The sequence below is a fragment of the Leucoraja erinacea genome, chromosome 3, assembly GCF_028641065.1.
Source record: "Leucoraja erinacea ecotype New England chromosome 3, Leri_hhj_1, whole genome shotgun sequence".
In the NCBI taxonomy this organism is placed as follows: domain Eukaryota; kingdom Metazoa; phylum Chordata; class Chondrichthyes; order Rajiformes; family Rajidae; genus Leucoraja; species Leucoraja erinaceus.
The window spans coordinates 82599288-82620117 of NC_073379.1; the positions used below are offsets into that span (position 1 = coordinate 82599288).

Below are 20830 nucleotides of genomic sequence, written 5' to 3' on the forward strand. Positions count from 1 at the left end.
ATGAGTTGTCAATCCATTTGGCTTTCAATCTATTATGTGTCTCGTTTTTAAGATGGGTTTCCTGAAGAAACATTATATCAGCCTTAAGTAGTTTTAAATGTGTAAGTACTTTACCTCTTTTAATTGGTTCATTAACGCCCTTGACATTCCAACTACAGAATGTAATTCCTTTACCCCCAATGTTCATAGTAGTGTCTTGCATCTTATGGATTAAATAGTCTGTAGAAAAGTGAATGGTTTAACACACAGTGTTCCACCTGATGGATGGGTTTTGGATCTATTTGATCTTTCTCCCGAGAGTGTCTCCTAAAAAAAAGAAATAAAAAATTGATAGTATCATAGTTTAGAAATAAGAAAAGTGAGTAGAGAATTAAAAGGGTGCAGGAAAAGAAAAAAAAAAACAAGTAAAACTACATCTACAGTTGGTGTAGTTAGTGAGAGCCACAATAATGTGGCAAAAAAACTAATAATGACTTCCGTAGCTTTTGTAAAAAATAACAGTAGCTCCAGTTTAAAAAAATTAAAAAAAAATTCAAAAAAATTCCCAATATAAAATTATATTTAAAAAAAAAAAAGGGAGGCAAACAGGGCAGGTCCAAGGGAAATTAATCCAACAGTAGGACTTTTTTTTTTCTCCCCTAAAAAATGTTAGTTAAATGATAAAGATAAAGATAAATCTAATATTGCTTAAATTTCTTATTTATAGTAATTTATGATAATTTTTTACTAGTAATAGTTAGTAATAATTAGTAACAATTAATAGCAAATTGACTTGTTCAGCCAAGTTAAATCTTAGGTTATAACAGTTTAAAGTCCAATCTATTCTCCGCCGGCTATTAAAGCCATAGGACGATATTCACGCTCCCAAGGATTCTTGAGTCCAAGCAAATTCGAGTGCTTTCCTGTGATCAGTAAAGAAGGTTTCTGTGTTCTTGTAGGTAACTTGCAACTTGGCAGGGTACGGCAGTCCAAATCTTAGGTTTGGTATCTTCTTGAGAATTCCTCTTGTGTCATTGAAAAGTGCTCTTCTCTTAACAACCTCAGCAGGATAATCTCTGAAAATACGAATGTTGTCGCCTTGGAATGTTAAGTTTCTGTTGGTGGCAATTTTCGTCAAAATGTCTTCTAAAACATGGTCGTAGTGCACCTTCTGTATCAGATGTTTTGGAGGGGCGGCAGGGTTCGGTCGAGCTCTCAGTGCCCTGTGTGCTCGGTCAAGCTGAGGTTTTGCATCCAGTTGTAGAGTCTGCTGTAGAAGTTCAACAATAAAATCACGGATGTTTTTATCCTTCTCCCTGCCCTCTGTAAGTCCAGCAATCCTTAAATTCTGACGTTTAGAGCGTCCCTCTAAATCAATACATTTTTCAGTTACTTCACTTAATAACTCAGATAGACGCTGAGTCTCCGTTAATAGCCTTGTTATTGTTTCAGCACTTGAATCGGCTAGTGTTTCCAACTCGCGTATAGCCACACCATGTTGGTTCACCGTGTCGACAATAGGATCCAACTTGCTATTAAATTCGCGTTTCAAGTTTTGAAAGTTAGAATTTACCTCCACCATGTGTTCGTCCATTTTTCCAAATATTTCATCCTTCACAGTGGATAGTCCATCCTGGAGGAAAGATGACAATTGTTCCTTCAATTCATCTTTCAATACTGAAGATATTTCTTTACTGATGGTAGTAGATATTTCTACCTTCAAATTCTTCAATTCCTCCTTCATAGTTGAGTTCTTCCCCAACTATATTTCAAAATTCCTCCATTCCGACTTTTTTTTAACTTTAACTTTGGAAGTTGTATAACCATATAACAATTACACCACAGAAACAGGCCATCTCAGCCCTTCTAGTCCGTGCCAAACACTGATTCTCCCCTAGTCCCATCTACCTGCACTCAGACCATAACCCTCCATTCCTTTCCCATCCATATACCTATCCAATTTATTTTTAAAAGATAAAATTGAACCTGCCTCCACCACATCCACTGGAAGCTCATTCCACACAGCTACCACTCTCTGAGTAAAGAAGTTCCCCTTCATGTTACCCCTAAACTTCTGCTCTCTTAATTCTCAAATCATGTCCTCTTGTTTGAATCTTCCCTACTCTCAATGGAAAAAGCTTATCCACGTCAACTCTGTCTATCCCTCTCATCATTTTAAAGACCTCTATCAAGTCACCGCTTAACCTTCTGCGCTCCAAAGAATAAAGACCTAACTTGTTCAACATTTCTCTGTAACTAAGTTGCTGAAACCCAAGCAACATTCTAGTAAATCTCCTCTGTACTCTCTCTATTTTGTTGACATCTTTCCTATAATTTGGCAACTAAAATTGTACACCATACTCCAGAATTGGCCTCACCAATGCCTTGTACAATTTTAACATTACATCCCAACTTCTATACTCAATGGTACACAAAATTGCTGGAGAAACTCAGCGGGTGCAGCAGCATCTATGGAGCGAAGAAAATAGGCGACGTTTCGGGCCGAAACCCTTCTTCAGACTGATGGAGGGTGGGAGGGGAGAAGGAAGGAAAAAGGGGAGGAGGAGGAGCCCGAGGGCGGGGGGGTGGGAGGAGACAGCTTGAGGGTTAAGGAAGGGGAGGAGACAGCAAGGGCTAGCAAAATTGGGAGAATTCAACATTCATGCCATCAGGATGCAAGCTGCTCAGGCGGAATATGAGGTGCTGTTCCTGTGTCCGCCTGCACACCTTCTATACTCGATGCTCTGATTTATAAAGGCCAGCACACCAAAAGCTTTCTTTACCACCCTATCTACATGAGATTCCACCTTCAGAGAACTATGCACAGTTATTCCTAGATCCCTCTGTTCAACTGCGTTCCTCAATTCGCTACCATTTACCATGTACGTCCTATTTTGATTTGTCCTGCCAAGATGTAGCACCTCACACTTATCAGCATTAAACTCCATCTGCCATCTTTCAGCCCACTCTTCCAAATGGCCTAAATCTCTCGGTAGACTTTGAAAATCTACTTCATTATCCACAACACCACCTATCTTAGTATCATCCAATTTACCACACCATCATCCAGATCATTGATCTATATATGACAAACAACAGTGGACCCAACACAGATCCCTGAGGCACTCCACTAGTCACCGGCCTCCAACCTGACATCCACCATTACTCTCTGGCATCTCGCATTCAGCCACTGTTGAATCCATCTTGCTACTCCACCATTAATACCGAACAATTGAACCTTCTTAACCAACCTTCCATGAGGAACCTTGTCAAAGACCTTACTGAAGTCCATATAGACAACATCCACTGCTTTACCCTCATCAATTTCCCGAGTAACCTCTTCAAAAAATTTACGAAAATTAATCAAACATGACCTTCCAGGCACAAATCCATGTTGACTGTTCCTAATCAGACCCTGTTTATCCAGATGCTTATATATATTATCTCTAAGTATCCTTTCCATTAATTTGCCCACGACTGACGTCAAATTAACAGGTCTATAATTGCTAGGTTTACTCTTAGTATACTTGTATAGTACACTTGTATAGATGCTTCTTCTTGGGCCGGCGCTGAAATTGAGGCTGAGACTTCAGTAGGGCCTACTTGTCTCGTAACGTTTTTTTTCGGGGGTGTGCGACTTACCGACATTTAAACGGCCGGAGTCGCGTTCTGATGACGTCACTCACCCCTCGGCGCAAGCAGCCGGTAAGTCTTAGTGGGCCCGTCCCGTTTATCTCCCCTTCCAGTCGGGTTTTCACGGAGCTAGCTGGCGCGTGTATTTATCCCAGCATAGTGCCACTGGAAGTTCCCAATGTTGTTGAATTTCTAACTTGTTCTGTACATTGTTTGCTGAATGGTATCCATGAACATATTTCCTGACAGAACATTATTTTGCCTCTATTTTAATTAACCACCTGACATTTGAGCATCATATATTACAAATTGCATATTAAAATGAAATTAACAAAATGAATATGTTCTTTTATTTCAAGATTTGCTTTTCTTGATTTACAAATAATAATGGGTTTGGTTACAGCTTTGAAACTTGCTATGTTCATTGTATTATAATGTTTTGTTTTTAATTGTCTACTGTATATCATGTTGTTACTTGCGAGCAAAGCACCGAGGCAAATTCCTCCTTGTATGTAGACATATTTGTCTAATAAAATTTATTCAATTCAATTCAATTAATTTGTGTTTCCTGTATATTCAGAGAATGCTTTTATCTGGATGCAGGCTTCTCACAGAATACAACATACTTCCCAGAATTTTACAGAAACGTTCTTTTATATGATACGCTAACATTAGCTGCACTAGATATCCCAAATGTGGCTGCTTTGTATTTTTTTGCTGTTATTAATGTGAAATTAGAAGTAGCACAAAAGAGAGCAGCTGCATTTCCTTTGTCAAAAGTAGATCTGGGCCAGATCCAGGAGCTGAAACTGTACATTTTCCTCTCTACGTTTGACCTCATTTCCCAATGGATGGTCAACCTTCCTGGTTTCAAAATGTGCAGAACTTAACTTAAACAACAAAATTATTTTTTTCCCTTCATCTTCATTTCCGGACACCTTGATTTCAAAAGCTCAGAAAAATATTTTGTGGAATGAAAATATATTAAATTAACAAATAGTCCCCCAAAAAAACCCACCAACCTTTTCAAATACCTTTAATTAATAGGTTTATCAGGTAGCACATTTGTCATTGCTTTCAAAGGTTCAAAGGTTCTTTATTAGTCACATACACCAATTGGTGTAGTGAAATGCTTGTTGCCATTGCAGCACATAAAAAAAGAATACAAACATAACAATAATAAAGAAATTTAAACATAAAAAACATCCCCCACAATGGTTCCCACTGTGAGGGAAGGCACAAAGTCCAGTCCCCATCCCCATGCCCACCCATAGTTGGGCCTATTGAGGCCTCCACAGTCGCCTTTACAGAGGCCTGATGTTCCAGGCCCTTCTCGCCGGATGATGGTGCTCCGGCATCGGGAGAATCCTCACAGCGACATGGGAAACCTGGAACGGCTGTTTCCCTTACCGGAGACCACGGCTTCCGAGGCCGACAGGCCGCGCTGGATGGAGCTCCACCACTGGCGATTAGGCGAGAGATCCCAGGCTCCCGATGTAATGTTCAGTGCCGCCGCCCGCGGCTGGCCGCTCCACAGACCCGTAGCTCCGCGATGTTTTTATCAGCGGTCTCAGCATTCCGGAGTCCCAGCGCGGCGACCCGGGCAAGGCATCGCCTGCTCCGCGATAGCGCTCCAGTGCTGTGCCGCCTCCGAAGCCAAGGATCTGGCCGGTCCCCTCAGGAAATGCCGCTCCAGGCCCGCTGGTAGGCCGCGAGGAAGGGTCGAAGGTGCTGCCCAGAGAAAAGCCACCTCTCCGACCACGTAGGGACCCTGAAAAGCAGTTTTCCCCCTACCCCCCCCCCACACACACACACATAAAAAACAAAACTAGAGCTCCAGAAACAAAACACTTTAACTCACTAAAAAATTTTTTTAAATGTGAAAAAACGGACAGTTACAGGCTGTCATTAAGTGTTTTGGTCATTAACAGTTAATTTCCATTAGCTTTTTGACTCGAGACAACTACACATATTGCATTTATGATGGAGCAAAATTTTATTAAGAAAGCATTTGACTCGGAACTAGTATTCACCAATGGGCTTTATATTTAGAAGATTTCAGGCCAATCATGTTCAAAATATAAACTTGCAAACGTACTTGACAAATTAAGAATGCAGATCAACTTGTTTATTAATTAAACTGAGGTTAATTAACACGAGTACCATCCATTCCTATTCTGACTTGCAAAATTGGGATTTAAGCTCCAAATTCAACACCATGGCTTTGATTTTGTTGCAAAGCAGATCTTGCCTACTTCTGCTATGACCATATATAAGATGACAATAGTTCAGGTGCAGTAAAGTGTAGAAACAAGTGTAAAGGGATTGTCTGCTGGTTGATTAGTGTATGTGGAATGTTTAATGGCTCTGGACCTTTACTTGCTGAAGTTTAGAAGGATATCGGGGGAATATGATTGAAACCTACCGAATAACAAAAGGGTTAGATATAGTGGATGTGGAGAGGATGGTTCAAGTAGTGGGAGAGTCTAAGACCGGATGGCACAGCTTCAGAATAAAAGGATGTACCTTAAAATAGATGTGAGGAGTAATTTCTTTAGCCAGAACGTGGTGAATCTGTGGAATTCATTGCTGGCTGTTGGCTGTGGAGGGCCGTCATCGGGTATTTTTAAAACAGGAAATTGATGATACGATCTTGACTAGAAAGAGCATCACAGGTCATGCAGAGAAAGAAAAATAATGTGGCGGAGGGAAAAATAGATTAGCCAAGATTGAATGGCAATGCCGCTATGTCTTGTGCTCTTAGGATCACAACCAGTGTGGTGACAAAACATCATCCATGATAATTATCAACTCCATTGCTCCACAAGGATGTGTTCTCAGCCCCTTGCTACACTCCCTATACACTCACAAATGTGATTGATTGAAGGATACAACATGGAAACAGGTCCTTCAGCCCACCAAGTTCATGCCGACCATCGGTTCACACTGGTTCTATATTATCCCACTTTCACACTCCACTTCCTGCACACTAGGGGTAATTTACATACTGCACATCATTGTGAGAGGAAACTGGAGCTTGTAGAGGAAATCCACATGGTCATGGAGAATGTGCAAACTCCACACAGGCAGCACCCAAGGTCGGGATAGAATCCGGATCTCTAGCACTGTGAGGTAGCAGCTCTACAGGCCGTGCCTCTGTGCTGCCCAAATTCTGCTCTTAAATCCATTTACAAGTTTTCAAATGACACCATTGTGGTGGAGTGGACCTCAAACAATGACAACATGGAATACCGACAGGAAATAAAGAGCTCAAGTAACATGGCATCAGCACAACAGCTACTCCCTCAATGTCAGCAAGATGAAAGAGCTAATTAGTGACCAGGTATCCAGGTGGAATGCTTGCCCCCAATCAGCATCAATGGTGCTCTCGTGGAGATGGTTGAGAGCTTCAAGTTCCTAAGCATAGATATCACTAGCTTGTCTAGCACTGGGCCAATCGCACTCAATTTACAGCCAGGAAGACTGGTCAATGCCTTTATTTCCTTTGATAAAAAATGTCTGCAATGACTCTTACTAACGTCTACAGATGCACCATAGAAAGCATCCTATCAGGATGCATCGCAGCGTAGTTTGGCAACAGCTCAGTCCAAAATTGCAAGAACATGCAGAGGATGTACCCCAATCGATCACATAGACAAGCCTTCCCACCATTGACTCCATCTGCACTCTGCAAAGCCATGGTAAAGCAACCAACATAATCAAAGACCTTTTTCCATTGGTATCTTCATTGCAGCTGCGCATGCAGTGTCTTGCTGAAATGTACTATGACTAGCTTGAAGGATTATGAATAGAAACCTGCACGTGGAAACTGAATAAGAAAGAAGTTCAGAATAATATCTACATCTGCACACGGGGAAATGAGTTCAATTCCAAGCTTTTTCTACAAGTTGTGCAGTTTAAACTGGTCCTTTTTTTTTTAGGAAGCCTACTTTTTTGCTAGTTTTTTTTAATTGCCAGATGTGCTGTAATCCTCTTTTTCCATTACTGTAAACAATTGCAGCCACAAAACGGATGGTCTGGGAGAAGCAGGTGGCAACTGCTGGGAACTGGTGATGTAATTGAAGGGTATGGAATAGGCCAGACAAAAGCATTACCGTCCTCCATGTTGCTCCTTGCAAAGCCTTTTAATTCTCCATTTCAGATCCACTTTCATTTAACACTGTTTCCTTTTAACACTGAGTCATTTTAACACTGGGTTTATTGACCCAGCAGTCAAATCAAATATCTGAAGTTATTTACACACAACATTTGAGAATAAATGTGTATATTGTTGCTGGTCTGTTGTATTTCTATTGTAGCCAAAACGTTATAGATTGGCTTTTCACAAAATGCATTTAAGAACACAGTGTGATCTCTGAAACATAACTACCCCACAATGTACCATCTTGCTGCACAAGAGCACTTTGTTGCTTTCCTGCAAAGAAACATTCAGAGCATCATGTATATTCAGTGGGTTGATTTATTTGGAAAGGCTTCTCCAAGATTTTTCAGTGATGTAAAATAAGATAGCTTTGATGGTGGGAAACATCAAAATCAATATAATATCTCCTCATTAATGCAATTAGGAATACTTTGATCAATAAGAAAGCCATTAATTTGAAAGGAATTTTTCATTGGAACAGAAATTTGGCAGTTGCATCTTAGTACTTCATTATTATCTGTAAATTGTTTTTAATGGGATTCTAAAAAGGTCTTGAGGAATTTGGGTTGACAGCTCAGACTATTATTGCTGAAATCATTCAACTGGGAGCTAATGTCATTAGTCAAATTGATTTTGTTGCTGGTCTGTTGTATTTCTCTTGTAGCCAAAGGTTAGAGATCGGCTTTGAACAAAATGGTTTTAAGAATACAGTGTAATCTGTGAAACGTAACTACTGCACACTGTACCGTCTTGCTGCTGAAGAGGACTTTGTTTATACCAATGTGTATGTATATACTGCATCAGATACCTCCTTATATTTTCTATGTTCAACCAGTTGGTAATGTTAATTACATTTAAAGCCATACTGAATTTTGAAGATAGACATTTCTAAGAAAGGACGTAAAAACATCTGAAATTCTGACAAATATGCTTTACCATTGCTGGCTTTAGTGATAATTTAATGATTGAGTAACAAACTTATTAATAATGAGTGTAAGATGTTTCCGTGATCTTAAAAACCTTCAAGGTTTTGGATAAAGTACGGAATATTCTTCATTGGTTCCTGTTATTTGCTAATGCGACTTTGCACTGCTAACACTGTGTGTCATTACATAGCACATAATGTTGTTTCTATTTAATGTGATGTTTACAAGAAACAAAATAAATAATAGTTTCTAAAGGTTGTACGTCTGTTTGTTGTACATTAAAATTTGATTATTTAATTTGAAATATGAATACATCAAGACCATTTAATTTTCAAATTTGGATATTCTTATATTTCACTTTTCTACTTTCCTTCACCTTCCCACCATATCTTCACGTCTTAGTCTGCCCACACTAGGTTTAAATTATAATCTCAATTTCATATTTTAAAGTAGTTTAACAAGACATTGGCCTGTGACCAGTGGATATCATTGCGTAAATGGATCGTTTGATTTTATCTTGATCCTCTTTTCAGTTTGCTAGTTATGCAACTTTTATAAAGCATTTTGGCCTTTTTGGGTGTTTGTACCATTCAAGTACCCGACAGACAATGAAAAATCCTAGTTTGGGTACACAGCAAAGTAAGCCCAATCTTTAAAATCTATAACTTCAATACCTCCTGGGTATGCCTTTTACTGAAGGTCTCACATTACCTTTTCCAATCGTTCATTAAGAATACGTTAATTCTCAGATTATGTCTGTGCTGCTGTTTTAGTGCTGGTCTTACACTAACTTGCTTATTTTCATGCATTTTATTATTTAGTTTAAATATTTATTCTCTTCTGTTGTTTAAACAAAAAGCTAATTATGAGTTTTGCTGCTTTCTTTCAAGTAAGAATGTTATTGTTCCATTTCGGTACATGTGACAATAAAACACTCTTGACTCTCTGCTCTCTTGATTCTTGCCTCACCGCTCTCTGGGTCATTCTTCCTATGACAGTCTGGGTTTCCTACCACATTGCAAAAACATGCCGTTTGCTGTGTTATTTGGCCATTGTAGGTGAATGGTAAAATCTGGAGGGGTGGGCGGTAATGTACCATGTATCTATGTACTATAAATGGTTCGATTGTAATCATGTATTGTCTTCTGCTGACTGGATAGCATGCAACAAAAAAGCTTTTCACTGTACATGACAATAAACTAAACTGAACTGTAATGGAGGCAAATAGATACGTGGAGGAATTAAATGGGTTTGGGTAGGGTTCATGTCAAGACAGATGCTAAATTTCCTGATACTCAACACAGGCCTGGTGCACCAAAGAGCCTATTTCTCACTGATGGAGAATGGAAGACTCATAGACCTGCAAAATTCCTCCTTATTTCGGCCTTAATTGGGTGCTCCTTTATTCTGAAATTATGGTTCCTAAATGCCCCCATGAGGGAATCATCCCCTCAATCTAACGATTTAAATTATTATTTTAAACTCCATTGAGGATAAAACCAATCCGTTCATCCATTCTTTAATTGTTAATATCTTCTTCTCAGGAATCAAGCTAATAAACAACCGTCTTCAGTAGGCAGCATCTCTGGAGAATTTGGTTGGGCAACATTTTGTGTTGGGATCTGACCTGCTGAGTTCCTCCAGCACCTTTTTGTTTTTGCTTAAGATTCCAGCATCTGTAATTCCTTGTGTCTAATAATCATGATGCAGGGTTATTCCATCTTAAATACCAAAGCTGCGGAGGGTTGGCCTCTGAAAATATCCTGTAAAGTTGCGCCAATGTTTCTCAACTTTACAACTCAATTTTCCTTGCATATCTAATAAGTACTGTAGTTGCAAAAATCCACTTGATAATATTAGTTGCTGTGGTTTAATATGAAATCAGATGGAATGTTTCTTGGATTTGATGTGAAGATTTGTTCTACATCTTAATTCATGCAATGAAGTATGTTAAAATATATGAATTACACTCTACCGATCAGCTGTAACTTTTTATCACTTTCAATGTTTTTGGCCCACTCCATAAAAATGAGGAGAGTTAAATTTGAATTCACTGGTTAATGAGCTCATGCACACCAGTTTGAACGTCAATGGCAAAATACTGCAGATAATGGAAATCAGTAAAAATTGAAAATATGGAAATATTCAGTAGATCAGGCAGCTTTTATGGAGAGAGAAACACAGACCAGCCCTTTTTTGTTCTCTCCATACCCACATTTTGCTTCTAAATGTTCCACTTCTGCTTAGGAGCAGTAGGCAATTCAGCCTGCTCTGTATTCATCAAGATCATGGCCCATTTTCTGCCTTGGGACCATATTTCACCACTCTCCCCATATTCCTTGATTTCCATATTGCCCTGGCTTTAAATGAGCATAACGGCTTTCATGTCCATCCAATGTGGAAAGTTTTTATTGTTTACTGCCCTCTAAATGAAAAAAATTCCCCTAAGTATCATCCTAAACAGCCTATCCCTTATTCCCAAGCTATGTCCTGGCCTCCTCAGTCATGGGAAATATTTTCTTCACATTTAGCCTGCCAAGACCTTTAAGCCCTTAATAAGCTTCCCATAAGATGTCCTCTCATTTGTTTAACTATGAAGAATCTAAAAGGATAAAAGGTCATCGACCTGAAACATTATCTCATGGACTCTTGTTACTGTATTTACTTTTGAGTAGTTTCAGCATTTTCAAGTTTTATATAAGAGTTTGAAGTTATCTTCATGCAACAGTACATCCCAGAGTTTAATAATTTAAATGTATTTCCCCCATTTTCTTCCAGCTGGAAATATGACTGCCGTTCCCACTCACTGAGGGATTAATTGTCTGTTGCCATGACAACCAACCATCATACTCGCCTGCCTGATGTCCTTCCAGACTGCACTAGCTTGGTTCCTTTAGTGAAATCAGTGGAAGATTCGGCTGGTGTGGTGAATGGACAACCACAGTATGTGATGCAAGTTTCAGCAAAGGACAGGTTGCTGCTCTCTACGACGGTGGTCAAGACGCTGAACACACACAGGTACAGATTGTTTTCTATAACATCTTTGGGTGTTGCTAAAGAAGGAAAATGCATTTTGACATTTGATGTAAAGGATGGCCCATTCCAATCCCTATCTTGTTATCTCTGTAATCTGATTCTACAGAGTACACCTTTGACGTCTGGATATTTTATAATACTGGTTAGGTTCCTGACCCTGTACATCTCCATTAGTAAATCTGCATTAATCCAGCATACACAGGACTTTGGTGCTCGAAGGGAGGATTTTCTGAATTATCGAATGTTATTTCGTGGGTTCAATCACAACCTTGAGTGCTGTCTGTGTTGAGTTTGCACGTTCACCATGCGGCCATATAGGTTTCTTACCACATCCCAGAAAGTGCAGGTTTGTAGGTTAATCACCGTCTGTAAAGTTGCCCCCTAGTGTGTAGGGAGTAGATGGGAAAGTGGAATAACGCAGAACTAGTGTGAACAGATGATAGATGGTCAGGGTGGACTCGGTGGGCTGATTAGCCTGTTTCCATGCGATATCTCTAAAGTAACCTAAACACACTTTGAAATTTACACGCTTTACACCAGTCTGAAGAAGGGCCTCGACCCGAAACATCACCCATTCCTTCTCTCCAGAGATGTTGCCTGTCCCGCTGAGTTACTCCAGCTTTTTGTGTCTTATCTCTTTGAAATCACATTTTCTAAAACTTACTCAGCAATAACATTTTCCAGAGAATGTATTCAATTTAAATGGAGCATGTGACATGAGGTGCCTGCGAATTTGAAAGGAGCAGCAAACATCACTCAGTAAGCGACATGCTTGTACTTTGGGATTTCCAAATAATCAGATAGCAGACTTTTAGTTTTGCTGTACTTTGGACAGCAGACAGTCCCCACAAGATTATATTTACCTTGGGTATTGACTAAATTTTGCAGGATGCACACTTCACTTTACCATCAAAATCAAGCTTGAAAAAACAACGCCCATGCTAATTCCAACAAGTCTAATTAAATTACATGACAAAGGATTGCATATTTTTTTGAGAGAACCGTTTCATTTTGTTGTGCATTTCCTTAGTTCATCTTTAAACATACATACTGTGATTTATCAATTTGAAGTGTCTTTATACTGCAGCAACCAGTGTGAGACAGGTAAATGCAATACAAGTTCCTGCCTTGCTGTGATTCTAATTGCTCTGGTTTGGAGATAATTTTGTATGTCTGGATAAACAAGTATTTTTATAGCAGTTGCATGTTACGTATTACCGTTGGAGCGATTTTCCACTTGAATTAGAGTTTTATAGTGTCCAAGAGGCACATTAATCTCTGTGAGCATGTTAGAAATCAAGTTAAATATTTGGCGAGTTGCTGATCTATCACTGGTAACATAGTGATGGTCTGATTCCATTTAGGAGTTTGGTGAATTAGAATGATGACTGATTAGCAGTGGACTCAGCCAGCATCATTTCATGTGGGATGCTTGGAGCCAAAGGCAAAGGATTCAAATCTGATTAGTCTGGGAATAGTTTTGCAGGCTGAAGGCATGTGTATTGTTGTGCTTCAGTTTCTTTACTGCATCAATTATTTATCTATTATCTATAATTGACTTCCCTCTGGAAAACTTCCTGTTGACTACAATTTTAAATTTGAGAATTTGGATATATAATGGAAGCTGCTTATGTAAACTTATTCTACAGTAAGCATGTTTTGTGTAGTGACTATTGGATACTCTCGGATTTCATTGGAGACCCTTGGACTCATTGGAGACCCTCGGACTATCTTCAATCAGACTTTACTGGACATTATCTTGCACTAAATGTTATTCCCTTTACCCTGAATCTGTATAATGTGGACAGCTTGATTGTAATCATGCATAGTCTTTCTGTGGACTTGATGGCATGCAACATAAAACTTAACATGTGCACTGGGGTACAGCAGGGCTGCCAACTCTCACGCTTTGAGCATGAGAATCACGCCCTCAAGCAAACTCTCACGCCCTCACGGTGATTAGAAATTTCTCACGCTCTGTGGTGAGAAATTTTGTGATCAACGAAAATTTAAAAACTCGGATAAACTGCATGGTCCGCGGGTGTTGGAGAGCCGGGGCTGCGGGAGGGATGGGAGCAGAACCAGCGGCGGGAACAGATGCGGGGAGCCGGGGCTGGTGAGTGTTTGCCGGGCTGGTGAGTCGCTCGCTGCAGCTCTGGCCATGGAGTAGTGCGAGTGTCCCGGGCCGTCGGAGGCGTCGGAAGCGTTGCGCCGCTGCCGCGAGAGTCTCTGTGCCGAAGGGACAGACTCTCAAACGGAGGTAGAGAGAGAGGGGGGAAGGAGACAGGGAGACAGTGGGGGGGAAGGAGAGAGGGGGGGGGAGGGGAGAGACAGAGGGGAGTGAATGGAGAGAGAGATCAGGGAGAGAGAGGAGGGAGGGGGGTGAGGTGGGGAGAGAGATGGGTGAGGGGAGAGAGGAGGTGGAGAGGGTGGGAGAGGGGGAAGAGAGAGGGGTGGTAAAAGAGAGAGGGGGGAGAGGGGGGAGAGAGAGAAAGGGGAAAAGAGAGAGATGGGGGGGCAAAGAGAGAAAGAGGAGAGAGACAGAGGAGAAAGAAGAGAGAGGAGAGAGAGAGCCAGGGAGAGTGAGGTGGGAGGGAGATATGGGGGAGAGAGAGGTGGAGAGAGAGAGAGATATTAGAGAGAGGGGGGAAGAGAGAGAGGGAGGGGAGAGAGGGGGAGGGAGAAAGAGAGAGAGGGGGGAAGCGAGGGGGAGAGAGGAGAGAGAGAGAGAGAGGGGAAAGAGGGAGAGAGAGAGTGAGGGGGGAGAGAGAGGGGGGAGAGAGAGAGAGCAGAAGTAGAGAGAAGGACAGAGAGAAGGAGAGAGCAGAGAGAGCAGAGAGAGAGAGAGAGAGAGGGAGAGAGAGAGAGAGAGAGAGGGGGGGCAGAGAGAGGGTGGAGAGAGAGAAGGAAGAGAAGAGAGAGGGAAGGGGAGAGAGTGAGAGAGGAGACGGGGAGAGAGAGGGTGAGAGGAAAGACGGAGAGGAGAGAGAGGGGGAGAGGAGAGAGAGAGGGGCTGAGAAGAGAGAGGGTAAAGAGAGGCGAGAGAGAGAGAGGGATGAGAGTGAGGGGGAGAGAGAGAGAGAGAGAATGGGAGAGGAGAGAGGGGGGAGAGGGAGAGGGGGATAGAGAGGCAGGGCTGCCAACTCCCATGCTTTGAGCGTGAGAATCACACATTTCACCAAATTCTCACGCTGATCACAAATTTCTCTCGCTCTGTTGTGAGAAATTCTGTGATCAACGAAAATTTCAAAACTCATATCAACTGCATGGGCCGCGGGTGTTGGAAGCAGAAGCAGCAGCGGGGACAGATGTGGACGGGGAGCGGGGCTGGAGAGTGTTTGCCGGGCTGGCGAGTCGCTCACTACAGCTCCGGCCATGGAGCAGCCTCAGTGCAAGAGTCCCGGGCCGTCGGAGGCGTCGAAGCGTTGCGCCGCTGCCGTGAGAGTCTCTGTGCCAAATTCGCCCAGGTATGGAGAGGCTAAAGGGATCAGGGGGTATGGAGAGAAGGCAGGTACGAGATACTGAGTTGGATGATCAGCCATGATCATATTGAATGGCGGTGCAGGCTCGAAGGGCCGAATGGCCTACTCCTGCACCTAATTTCTATGTCTATGTCTATGTGACCGGCATGGATCAGGCTGCGGCTCGGTGCATCCTGGAGGCCAACCAGTGGCTGCTGGAAGTAACTACCAAGCACTGGGTAGAAACGGTGGAAGATAGTGGACTTCAAATGGGGGTGGTTGGAGAAAGCATCCTGCTTGCCTGCTAGATTTTCACTTACTGTAACTGCAGGAAAAATGTTCCCGATGTTGGGGGCGTTCAGAACCATGGGTCACAGTTTAAGAATAAAGGGGGGCCAGTTAGGACTGAGATGAGAACAAACTTTCTTCACGCAGAGAGTTGTGAATCTGTGGAATTCTCTGCCGCAGAAGGCAGTGCAGGCCAATTCACTGGATGTTTTCAAGAGAGAGTTACATTTAGTTCTTGGGGCTAACGACATCAAGGGATATGGGGAAAAAACAGGAAAGAGGTACTGATTTTAGATGAATAGCCATGATCATATTGAATGGCAGTGCTGGCTCGAAGGGCCGATGGCCTATTCCTGCACCTATTTTCTATGTTTCTATGCTTGAGTATATGGCAATAAAACTCGATCACTTGATTTTGAAGCATTCATGCATGGTGGAGGTATAATGTAGTCATAGAGTGATACAGTGTGAAAACAGGCCCTTCGGTGCAACTTGCCCACACCCGCCAACATGTCCCAGCTACGTTACCTGCTTTTGGTCCATACCTCCAAACCTGTCCTATCCATGTATCAGTCTAACTTTTTCTTAAATGTTGGGATGGTCCCTGCCTCAACTACCTCCTCTGGCAGCTTGGTCCATACACCCATCACCCTTTGTGTGGATAAAGTTACCCTTTAAAAAATTACCTCTTAAAAATACTTCATACAAAAAACATTGAAATCATACTTCTACAGTGCACTAAAACATGATTTTAATACATCAAATTTCAAAAAGTTCCTACCCTGGGAGGGGGGACACCCTTCTTCCACACCCTCTCCCCACTCGGTTGCTCCACTCCCTCACCGGGTACCCCCAAGGCCAGTGATCAATGATTGCACAGCCTCCCCCTTTCAAAAACGCTCCAATCCAATTTAAAGCATATATATTGCATTCAAGTGTAAGTTAAAAGACTCGCTACAGTATGCACCATATTGCACAATTTCAAGCTGAAAAATGCAAATGTTCCATACCAATGGGAGGGGGACACTCTCACCCAATGTTAGCAGCCCTGGGTACAGTGAATAGAGCGGCACGGTGGCGCTTCGGTAGAGTTTCTGCCTTGCAGTGCTTGCCGTGCAGGAGACCCAGGTTCGATCCTGACTATGGGTGCTGTTTGTACGAAGTTTGAACGTTCTCCTTGTGACCATGTGAGATTTCTCCAAGATCTGCAGTTTTCTTCCACACTCCAAAGACATACAGGTTTATAGGTTAATTGGCTTGGAATAAGTGTAAATAGTTCTTAGTGTGTATCGGATGGTGTAAATGTGCAGGAATCGCAGGTCGGTGCGGACTGGGTGGGCTGAAGGGCCTGAAGGTGGGACTAAGGGAAAAAAAGTTGTTCGGCACGGACTTGTAAGGCCGAAATGGCCTGTTTCCGTGCTGTAATTGTTATATGGTTATATGATTCTGTGCTGTATCTCTAAAACTAAAATCTAAATTAGACGGAGAATAGATTCAGATCTATTGCCTCTGACACTTTGCCATACTACAGCAGGATTTGGAAACATTTTCATGTATGGGTTCAGATCACAGAACCTTTGTATTGTTGCTTTAATAAAATAAGAAACAAAAAGATTAATTTATCTGCAAATATTACTTCAATAATACATACAATAATATATACAATAAATAATCTCTCAAGATAGAAGCATAGAAACATAGGAAATAGGTGCAGGAGGAGGCCATTCGGCCCTTCTAGCCAGCCGCCATTCATTGCGATCATGGCTGATCGTCCCCAATCAATAACCCGTGCCTGTCTTCTCTCCCATATCCCTTGATTCCCTAGCCCCTGGAACTCTATCTAACTCTCTCTTAAATCCATCCAGTGATTTGGCCTCCACTGCCCTCTGTGGCAGGGAATTCCACAAATTCACAACTCTGGGTCAAAAGGTTTTTTCTCACCTCAGTCTTAAATGGCCTCCCCTTTATTCTAAGATTGGTTCTGGGCCACAGTCCAGCAACATTCACCCAATATTGGGAACATTTTTCCTGCATTTAGCTTGTCCAGTCCTTTTATAGTTTTATATGTCTCTATAAGATTACCCACTCATCCTTCTAAACTCCAGTGAATACAAGCCCAGTCTTTTCAATCTTTCCTCATATGACAGTCCCGCCATCCCAGGGATCAATCTCGTGAACCTAAGCTGCACTGCCTCAATCACAAGGATGTCCTTCCTCAAATTAGGAGACCAAAACTGTACACAATCCTCCAGATGTGGTCTTACCAGAGCCCTATACAACTGCAGAAGAACCTCTCTGCTCCTATACTGAAATCCTCTTGTTATGAAGGCCAACATCCCATTAGCTTTCTTCACTGCCAGCTGTACCTGCACGCCAACTTTCAGTGACCGGTGTACAAGGACACCCAGATCTCGCTGTACCTCCCCCTTACCTAACCTAACCCCATTGAGAAAATAATCTGCCCCCTTGTTTTTGGCACCAAAGTGAATAACCTCACATTTATCTATATTATACTGCATCTGCCACGCATCTGCCCACTCACTCAACCTGTCCAGGTCACCCTGCAACCTCCTAACATCCTCTTCACAGTTCACACTGCCACCCAGCTTTGTGTCATCCGCAAACTTGCTAGTGTTGCTCCTAATTCCCTCTTCCAAATCATTAATATATATGGTAAACAGTTGCGGCCCCAACACCGAGCCTTGCGGCACTCCACTCGCCACTGCCTGCCATTCTGAAAAGGACACGTCACTCCTACTCTTTGCTTCTTGTCTGCCGACCAATTTTCTATCCACGTCAACACCCTACCCCCAATACCATGTGCTCTAATTTTAGTCACCAGTCTCCCGTGTGGGACCTTATCAAAGGCTTTCTGTAAGTCTAGATACACTACATCCATTGGCTCCCCTAAATCCATTTTACTTGTCACATCCTCAAAAAATTCCAGAAGATTAGTCAAGCATGATTTTCCTTTCATAAATCCATGCTGACTTGGACTAATCCTTTTACTGCTATTATTACTATAATGCCCCATTATTACCACTTTAATAATTGACTCCAGCATCTTTCCCACCACCAAACTCAGGCTAACTGGTCTGTAATTCCCCGTTTTCTCTCTCGCTCCTTTCTTGAAAAGTGGGATAACATTAGCTATCCTCCAATCCACAGGAACTGATCCTGAATCTATTGAACATTGGAAAATGATCACCAATGTGTCCACTATTTCTAGAGCCACCTCCCTGAGGACCCTGGGATGCAGTCCATCAGGCCTTGGGGATTTATCATCCTTCAGTCCCATTAGCCTACCCAATACCATCTCTGGGATACTATCTATTAAGATATGGGGAGACTGCTATGTTTTCTGGTGGTTTATTTATACCATCCTGATATTAATCCAACTGCCATGATTCACACGTGTTATCTTTAAGTTTCAGACATTGACAATTAACCTATTTCTTTTGCAGCACATTCAATGACTGGCCTATGTGTAGGATTTGTCATGAAGGCAGCAATCAGGAAGACTTGCTCTCCGCATGTGAATGTACAGGGACTTTGGGAACTATTCATAGGAGCTGCTTGGAACGCTGGCTTTCTTCTTCAAACACCAGTTACTGTGAACTCTGTCACTTCAAGTTCTCAGTGGAACGGAAACCGAGGCCATTAGTAGAGGTCAGTATTTCAGTTCTATTTGCCAAAAACATTTTAAAAACTTGCTTGCTTTGTGCAGTAATGGTTACGTTTTTTTTGTAACTGTTCTTGTGAGGGTAGTGTTGCCAGTAAGTGGTTCCAATTGCACAAAATCTAGAGTCACTTTCAAAGAAACCCTCTTCACCCTCCATATTCCCACCACCTCTGAGTGAAAAGTTTGCCCCTTGGGTTCCTATTTAATCTTTCCCCTCTCACCTTAAACTTTTGCACCCTAATATTTAAAGCTTGAAAAAGTTCACTTAAAAAGATAGACAAAGTACAAATTCTTAAGACCATACAAAGCTTTAATTTAACGTCTGACGGGTGTGGACCTAAAGACCCAGAAGCAACAGTTTCACGTCTGAATCTCCAGCAGCACACACAAAGAAATACCAGAACACCCAAGTTTATATACGTACAGATATGGAGTTGTTTTTCACTCTTTGCCAAAAGCCAGTCACCCCAATGGCATCCTCTGGACCGCTTCTTAACTGATTAACCTCTTCAACTTACATTAAAACACCTTGTAAGAGAGCTGTGAACTATTCAACTTTAGTTTAAAAAAAACCCTTGTCATGATGGGAGTTGTCGAAATCCCATCATGCATTACAATTGGCTTTTTACACCAGGAAAGCTTAAATATGACAACAATCAATTAATAACTAACTCTTTCAAGCTCACTATCAATAATTGTATGGGCATGTATTTCCTTGTTCCATATTCCTGGCATTCTATTTGGTATGATGATCTTGCCCTGAAATTGTCCAAGGTATCAAATACACTATCAATATCACAACAGTCAAACTAGTCTCATCCCGTTTTTCCCCCCCAAAGCCCTGAAAACATCTGGGGAAAATACTGCACACAACTCTTTTAAAGTGACCAGACAAGATCATAAGATTTTTTTTAAATTTAGATTAATTATTTGCTTTATAAGTAAAACTTGGAATATAAAATTAATGTTCAATCTTTATAACTAACTGGATAGGCCTTGGGTGAATTTGAAACCATTAATTAGGAAAGAGACTAAGCAAATTTATATTGAAGATTCTACTTAAGATACACAAGTTTAAATACTTAAAAATTAAGGTATTCGTGCAGTAGGTGGGAGAAACTGTTCTTGTAGAATCAAATGATGTAAGGTTTTGATCGGAATCATTGACAACTCCTTTCTCCCCACTCCCCACAGTGGTGAATCTGTGGAATTCATTGCCACAGAAGGCTGTGGAGGCCGTCAATGGAAAAGTTTAATGCAGAGATAGAGATAGATAGATTTATTTTAAAATACGTGTCATGGGAAGAAGGCAGGAGAATGTGGTTAGGAGGGGGAGATTAGCCATGATTGAATGGCAGAGTAGACTTGATGGGCCAAATGGCCTAATTCTGCTCCTGTCGCTTATGAACATGAATTCCTATTTTCAAGTTCTTGTGTGATTTAATATTGCTGATGATGCAAAGCTAAGCATGGAGATACTGCTTAAGATTTTTCCTGCAGTTACAGTAAGTGAAAATCTAGCAGGCAAGCTGGATGGAATCATATGGTGCAACACAATTGTAAAAAATAACTGTTTCAGGACTGGACGAGGGTTGGTCAAGATTATAAATAATGATCTCCTTTTCTTTTCACTATTTTCTCTCTCAACTTTCTTCATTTACTC

General features: G+C 41.6%; 1 protein-coding gene across 1 annotated transcript in view; it reads left to right on the forward strand.

The window, feature by feature from the left end:
• Positions 1-20830, forward strand: part of LOC129695783 (E3 ubiquitin-protein ligase MARCHF3-like) — a 69399-nt gene that overhangs the window by 36223 nt on the left and 12346 nt on the right. Inside the window, exons 2-3 of the mRNA XM_055633087.1 lie at positions 11479-11718; positions 18950-19154. Of these exons, the coding sequence (XP_055489062.1) occupies positions 11531-11718; positions 18950-19154 (393 nt within the window). The 5' untranslated portion in view covers positions 11479-11530. The remainder of the gene's footprint in view (positions 1-11478; positions 11719-18949; positions 19155-20830) is intronic.